Source organism: Anguilla anguilla, chromosome 9 (genome assembly GCF_013347855.1).
Source record: "Anguilla anguilla isolate fAngAng1 chromosome 9, fAngAng1.pri, whole genome shotgun sequence".
Lineage (NCBI taxonomy): Eukaryota > Metazoa > Chordata > Actinopteri > Anguilliformes > Anguillidae > Anguilla > Anguilla anguilla.
The window spans coordinates 15,473,981-15,482,285 of NC_049209.1; the positions used below are offsets into that span (position 1 = coordinate 15,473,981).

Sequence of the window (8,305 nt, forward strand, 5' to 3'; positions counted from 1 at the left end):
CTACGGATTAAGAATGACAATCGCTGCCAATTGCAACTATTTATTTATTGATTTCAGATGAACAAATAAAACAAATAATGAGTTGAATAATTACAAAAATGAAATGGCAAGGCTCTCTGGAGAGCAGAGGGGAAAAAAACTCAACCAAAAGAAAGTGCACTTTAAAAGCAAATATAAAACAACCTTAATTGAGTTCACACTGCATTAAACAACTGAATCAAAATGATTAACCTTAGAACACACAATATATAGGTACCATTTACATAATACTTCAAATGAAAACAGACATCACCTTGAATCAGTCTTGAATACTTGCCACACTGTTAAAACAGTCCTTTTGTTTCGTGTTTTGCAGAAGCAAAACAATTTATTTATTTCTTGAATTGTTAAAAATAGTTTCAGTTAATAAATACATCCTGATTTTACACACTAGTTCATATTTTAATGAAATGAAAAGGGTTAAAATGCTCACTGAATGCATTCAAGTATACAAAAATAGAGCCTGGAAATGGCTATATCTCTAATGCTCTTTTTCAGTCTTGTCATATTTCAAGAATTATGGCTATAATGGTACTCCATCCTTGAATTAAGGTCTTAGCACAATATGTTGAGCATTATGTCTATGAAGCTGCTGTGATTGTGATTGGTCAATGGTAGAGGACATCCTGAACACTGGCCTCAACAGCCAAATTAATCTCTTTTTTTAAATACTTGCAATGAAGAAAACAAGTTTGAAAGCTAATAAGTGAGCAGTGTATTATCATGTAGATCAGGGGTGTCAAAACTCCAGTTCTGGAGGGCTGTTCAGTCGGCAGCCAGTTAAAGCCTTGAGAACAATATGTGTGGACTCCAGCCATGACTCAATGACTTAACTGAATCACTGGTGCTGAAACACACCAAAAACTAGCAAACACTGCGGCCCTCTGGGACAGGATTGTAACACCTGTGATGCAGACGATGGTAGTTGCAGTAATGTTAGCCAGTGTCTACTGATAACGCTGCATAGTGACAAGACATAATTTTAACCTCAAACAGTAAAAAAGCCAGCTAAATTATTCTATGATTGCAAGCAAAAGAAGCAAGCTAAAGTTACAGCTAGCTAGACCGTTAATACTCACACAATTAGGCTTGATAAATCTCTCTCAAGAGCCTTTTCAATTAATGCACAGTAAATGTGGATGTAGATGCTGACAATTTTTAGGCTTTCCTTGTTTCACTATAACGTGAAGACAGAAGTTATTTTGAGACCTAAGCACAATAAAATTGCAAGGTTGTTAAATACAATATCAAGCAAAATGAGGTTTAGATATTGGCTTGGACCTTTCTTTTACAAGGTAACCATGGAAACTGAAGCACACACTAAGGGCCAAATCCAGACCGGCGGTCAAGTTCATTTTCCACATAACTCACCATTGAAAGACTGAGTGATTTATGTGGAAACTGCACTTAGGCACAGGCCTGCATTCAGCCCTAAGCATACAAGACAACAGTTGAGGATCAGGCAAGGCTGATTGTACAGGCTTTCAAAAATATCAACGTGTCTGCGTGCTAAGAGAGGACCGACAATGGCAATTAATTGCAACAACATTAGACATAACATTCACAATATTTGAGGGCGTGAATGCTACCCATTTAGTTTCCATTTTTTGACCTTCTGATTTTTTGACTCTCTTTTTGACTGTTGAACTCTACTGACGACTGGCTTAAAAGCAATCAGACGACAAAAATCCATTTTATCATCATTGAAACTGCTGGCAATCCCAAAACAAATAAGAGGGGTGGGCCACAGATGCGTTCCAGTATATTTTTTTTAAGTGTTCCATTAAGGATAAAATAAATCAAACTGTCTAAATTTTACATTACCTTCATGATTTGGCTCTATTTGACATAAAGACTATTTCACTTAAATGAATACTGTGCAGCAACAGTATGGTTTTTCCCTTGTAAAAACTATTGAGGTTGCTTCATTAAAGCATTACTGCATATATATATATTTGACAATCTTCCTGACTGCTATGTATTTGTGACATGATTTTCTTACTGGTTCAATTCAAATGAGTTTAAGAACAGGGACAATCTTGTTAGAAACAATGCCAAGCATTGTCAACTTAATATTTGTGGTGGGATGCACATGTATGAAGATGTGAAGACCTTAATCCAAGACCTAATCCAGCCAATACATGCAAAGTGCAAAACGGTTCCAGCAAAGCACGTGTTCACAAACATACTTAATGGCAATAGCATTGCCCAGGGATCTGAATTTCCACTGGATCAGTTTATCCTCTTCTTATCTTATTTTATTCATAATTCCAAAATGCCTTTAAGGACATTTCAAAATTTTCCTTTTAAATTCAGCTAACACTTCAAAATGATTTTTCATTTATTTATTTTTTTACACAGATTGCTTGATAAACATTCAGGGCTTTTAACTCAAAAACAACTAATCAAAGAAACTTGGCAAAATACAGTGGACAAAAGAGAACAAATAGAAAACACAGTGCAACATAGGAGCCAACACCTTGCGCTCAAAGATTTACACTAACCAACATACAGCCTCATAGAAAACATACCCTTCAATGTACGTTCTATTCCCTTGTTTTAAAATGAAATATGTACTATTTAAAATACTCTAACTTAACAGTATTTTAAATAAAGATATGATTAAAAAAAGCAGGAAAACATCCCAAGAACAACAGAAATTACCTCCACAATATAATCTCAAGATTGAAAAAATAAATCATTTAAGCATATGATTGAGTATAATATTGCACATGGTATGTGATATGAGTCTGATCATATCAGTAGCTATGTAAAGAAAAGATTTTTTTTTTAAGTCCAGATCTATATTTGAAAAACTGCTGTTCTACTCTCCTGTACATTGTGTTCATTGCTATGAGTCCAAAATACAATCAAGACCCTATCATTTCGATGTGCATTTATTTGGGTGCATATTGTAACATTTACAAATTACTATAGGATTTAAGGGTCAGAGCATTGGTAAGCATGATATGCTGTCAGACCTTAGCACAACAACAGAACATGGCATGGATTTGTCTTACTCAGAATGAACCAGAATATCTCTCCCCTAACCTGAAGCCATCAGTAGAACCCTGCCAGAAAATCAGATCAAAATACAGAAGCCTACACTTCAAGTCGGGTTAGTAAAGCAACTTTCAAAATAATTGAGTCCTCACTTGAATTACTTCAAGCGTTCTAAATGATGATTAGCAATTACTAATATCTTAAATAACCCTGTATATAAAAATACATTAAATATGAAGTTATGTACTACAAATTGACAGTGGTCATTACTGGTATTTTTTTTCTCTTTTTTCTTTTGACATTTAATTTCTGTATCTGATTTTCTTGAGTATGTTATTTTGTATGTTATCTTTACAAACAGATACAAATAATGTAGACTTACAAAAGAAATTCAGGTAAGCTTACATGGCAAGCAGCTGTTCTTTTGGGCTTATAGAGCCTCACATGTAAACGCCCAAACATTTCTAGAGAGACCACCGTTGTTAAAACAACTATCTTTTATACATTTACTTGAATCTGCAATTGAAAAACAAAACTCACTGTTTAGTTTGCACATGCCTTCCCATTCCATAAATGAATACAAATGTTGCACAACCAGCAATGGCAAGGTAAAATCCAAACTGTAGGGCAGATGGATTTCCCAGGTATAAAACATGTAGAGATCCAAACCTGTTTCCAGTCAAACATCAAGATCTCCAATTTTGGTACTGTTAGACATTCCAAATTTCCACAATTCCATTCTACGCTTCCAAGAGCAAGAAATAAGCAGAAGCTCAAACATGAGGTACATAAATTGATTTCAATACCTAATAAATTTGGTTAAAAAAGAAGAAGAAAAAAAAGAAACCCAAAGTACTTATTTTGATAGCAGCAACTTATTACTGGTGCTAAGGACTGAATTTCAATATCTAACAATGTGAACCATATATTCATATCAATTTGTACATACCATCACTTAATTTCTTTTTTTTTTTTTTTTAAAAGGCTGTATCTGCAACAAAGTCACAGCTGCAGTATGTCTACGTAGCATAAGTGATCTGATTTTGCCATGCAGCCTCTTGGAAACATGTTTCAATGGTAGTTGAGAATTTATGTAATTCTTAAGTCAAAAAGGCACTTTTCTCATTGTGGAGGGGGCATGGGTGGCCTACATTCGACTTAGGGCCGTCTGCTCTTCTAGCACTTGAAGGTAGTCTGGCGTACCTTGCAGCTTTGCCTTAAGTTCATAGTACTCACTTTTCCGTTGCTCAACAACAATCTTACTATGGTTGCCCCCTATGAGAGATTTTTTCATTTTTTTGTCCTGTGGTTTTTCAGGGTAACGGATCTCAAAACCACTTATTCCTATACTGTTGAAATCCTTCTTATTTTCCAAAAAATTATGAAGAAACATGTTTGATTCCCTTCCTGGCAAAAACTCATCCAGCTCATCTATACAGCCCAGTCCTCTGTTTCTGTGATCCAGTGGGTCCATGTCCTTGTCAGCACCACTTCTAAGAAAAAGCCTTTGAGAGTCAGCAAACGTCAAACAAGACTCAGAGTCCCTCAGCCCACACGTGTGACTTGTGCTCATGTGTTCGATGGTTTGGGGAATGAAGGTCTCCCCGCCCAGGTCATCTGCCTTATTGGACTTGCGATCACGTTTTCTGAGCTGAAGCTGTATGGAGCCACACTCCTGGTTCCCCAGTCCCTCGTGCCTGCCTGCGGGCTTCTTGGCTCGCCTCAGCACAAAGACGAGAAGGCAGAACGCAACAAAAACAGTGAGGATCAGGACGACCAGAATGCTGAGGATCATGATGGACAGGGGAACTGGCCCCCCAGGCGGCATTTTACCCACATCTTCTGGGGACATGGAGGTCGCAACAGGAGTGGGATCGGGTAGGATCAGCGGGGGCTTTGCTATGAGCTTGGGACATAAAATTTCATTTTTCAGTAATCTCAGCTCAATATTAGAAAACTGGACAGGCGATGCACATTTGACCTCCTTAGTGGCTACCCCATCACTAAGCTTCTCCAGCCACAGTTTTAAAGCAACCAAGTCACAAGTGCAATCCCACGGATTGCCTTCCAGGTCGATCTGAGAGAGAGTTCTGAGCTGGTCAAGAACGCCACTCACAGGCAGATAGGGGAAATGATTGTTCTTCAGATTCAGCCTGGCAAGAGCGACGCCCGCAAATATATAAGCTGGGAGGCTCTTCAGTACATTATTGTTCAGATACAAAAGCTGCAGATTGGGCATGGGGTCGAATGTCCCAGCTAATATCTCCTTTATGGCATTGTATTCCAAGTACAAGTACTGGAGGTTAGTGAGCCCGAGAAACATTTCAGGGTAAAGACGCTCCAGCTGATTACCATTTAGATAAAGCCTGCGGAGGTTGGTCAAATTGGCAAACACACCCTTCTGAACCGTCACTATCTGATTGCTGCCCAAATGTAACAAATCCAAACCTTCAAATCCTCGGAAATCATCTAAGCCGATATCTCTTATGTAATTGCTGCTGAGGTGTAGCTTCTTGGCATTAGGTGGCTTGGGTACTAGATCTGCTAGATTTTCTATATTCCTTCCTTGGCAACTAACACTGATGCCAAAGTCAGAAGGATGCGCTTTACATGTACAGGGCAGTGGACAGAAGAAAACTGGGGGGATCTTCGTCTGATAAGTCAAGTTTTGGTTAAGATTTCCCGCAGCGATCCCTATGGTTTTTGAGGGATTTGTTGCCCTGGGTGCTTTGGTAACCAGGCCTTGTATCACAGTCGGTTCAATATCAGGTGCAGTTTGTCCATTTTCTGGCTGCAAAGGCGGCATCTGGACGTCAAAGTCACTACCGGTTCCCATGGGGCACAGTTCCTGCTTGTTGGTTTCTTTCAAAAGCCTCCCATACAGATCGCTTGGGGTTTCACATATAGCCTCACCTATATAGATATTATATGGCATATTCTCCAACCAGGCCTTCAGTGGTAACAAATCACAGGTACAATTCCAGGGATTGTCATCCAGCTGCAATTCCACAATTCTGCCAATGTGTTCCAAAACTCCAATGTAAGACAGCTTTTGTATCCTGTTCCCTCGAATATCCAAATGTGTGAGAGAAGCAAAGCGGAAAATGTTATCAGGGAGACCCGGAATAAGATTATCATTAAGGATGAGCACTTTCAACTTATGCAGTTTATTGAAGGCTCCCCGTTCAATAGATCTGATTAAATTGTAGTCAGCCTGGATGTATTCCAAGTTCTCAATGCCTAGGAAAGTGTCAGCCCGGAGCACAGTTAATTCATTGTTATTTAAGTGCAACTGTTTCAGTGCACTGAGTCCATGGAAAGCCCCTCCTTCAATGCTCTGCAATTTGTTGTTTCCCAAATGGAGCGAGACTGCATGAGAGAAATTGAGGAAGGAGTTAGGATAAAGAATTATCAGTAGGTTGTTTTGAAAATTTAGATGATAGAGGCTGGAGGGCGGGGGTTTCAGCTGGGTCGGTCTGTACACAGCAATGTTCTCACAGTTCACATAGAGGACGTTTTCGATGGACATGCAAGAGCAAGCGCTGCAGGTCTCCGCGGAGAGGTCAGGATCCGAGTTAGGAGACGAACTCGGTATGGTGAAAGCTACCAGAAAGAACAGCAGCATTTTGATTTTTAAAAATCCAGTGCACCATTTAATAACCTTTGAGGAGAAAAAAAAAACAAAAACAAATAAACAAACAATAAAAATACAGATTTTTTAATATATGTATGTAATAATATGTCATCATTTTCATGCATATATTTGGTCTTTTAAAAATGCACTATAGAATGGAGAATATGGCTTTTAAAATATACAGCAATGGGGGTACTGTTGTGTCATATCAACACCAAAAATCATTATACAACAAACAGCAACAGCAACAAAAACGATAACTACAACAGTAGTAGTAGTAGTAGTAGTATTAATAATAATAATAATAATAATAATAATAATAATAATAATAATAATAATATGAAATTGCACATATCCAGGATATATCCAACCACGAGCTTCATTTAAAAACACTTTACAAAAAAATGAATATTATAAATAATTTTCCAAAATTTCTTGGAAAATCACATTCGGACTATTAAGTAAAACGGTAACCCGTTCTTTTCAGTCGATGTATCTGGCACGTTCAGAGCTTTAATGCTGCAAGCGGTCTCATAGCTCAAGCCAAAGAATCGATTACATAAAATTAATACAGGGAAACCGCAGAATAAAACACGGTATGTTGTGTTTTCATACATTAACATAAAACGCATGTATGTCAAGATAACTGTTAACTTACCCAAAGCCGTAAACGATTCGCTTTCTCTTAAAATTATTCCAGTCACTGACCGCGCACGGAGCAGCAGTATTCCCACAGACATTCGCATTGCTGTACATTCAGTTATTTTTTTATTTTTTTTAAAATCCCAAAGCAGGCTTTATTCGTCTTGAAAACGACTTATTTTTATAAATTTATCCGGTCGGTTTAGTCCCATTTAGACATTCAGTTCGTTGTAGCATATACTAAAACACTGCTTCTCTAACACAACGGGGACTAAGGACAGAAGCACTGGTGCCAACGCAACTCCAGCAGCATCTCTGAAAGAAGGGAAATACCGCTTCGCTCACATACAGTCCATATAACCTACAGTCTAACGGTGTAGCCGGGCTTAACAAAGATTGAGGAAAAAAAATTCAACATAACCTGATGAAATTAACCGAAGCAATCCTACCGTTGTTAGCCTACCTCGGAGGGTTGATACTGAATGTCAAGCTGCTTCTCTCTAGCTCTGCAATTCGTAGGATTGTCAGTACGCTGTCTGAGTTAGACTGCTCTGTAGGGGGGGGGAAAACTACGTGCTGTGATATTCTGAAAAGCGTTTCGGCGATTGAATTGACGCGGAAAATGAATAATTCAACGAATTCAGATGCGGTCTACCCAAGAAGGAGAGACCTCTTTCCATTATCCAAAAAGATACAGACACTGCGTTCAGATACAAATGATTAACAGCATCACACGAGTTGAAGCTTCCTAAAGGGAAGCGAGGGTGATTGATATGAACAACCTGTTTCAAAAAGTGGAAAGCGTATGTGGAAGGGGAGTTTCCAAAGCTGACAGATAGCAAATTGAAAACTTTGAGAAACATCTGTCTCCAACGCCCAAAGCAATTAGTTTTAAATTCAAGTCACATAAATATATTGGCTATATACCTTAACCCCCCCCCCCCCCCCCCCCCCGCCCCCCCAATATATATATATATATATATATAT

General features: G+C 38.4%; 1 protein-coding gene across 3 annotated transcripts; it reads right to left on the reverse strand.

Moving 5' to 3' along the window:
- Positions 1–3,946: 3,946 nt before the first annotated feature.
- LOC118235073 (SLIT and NTRK-like protein 4) lies at positions 3,947–8,056 on the reverse strand. 3 transcript variants are annotated; one of them, XM_035432057.1, is made up of 2 exons: positions 7,782–8,056; positions 3,947–6,703 (listed from the first exon to the last, which is right to left on the reverse strand). In XM_035432057.1, exon 2 carries the CDS (start codon positions 6,665–6,667, stop codon positions 4,190–4,192), a length of 2,478 nt encoding a protein of 825 aa, XP_035287948.1. In that variant the 5' UTR covers positions 6,668–6,703; positions 7,782–8,056; the 3' UTR covers positions 3,947–4,189. The 3 variants fall into 3 exon arrangements, with proteins under 3 accessions (XP_035287948.1, XP_035287947.1, XP_035287946.1); XM_035432056.1 differs by having other exon boundaries at positions 7,768–8,056; XM_035432055.1 differs by having other exon boundaries at positions 7,335–8,056.
- Between the last annotated feature and the right edge of the window lie 249 nt (positions 8,057–8,305).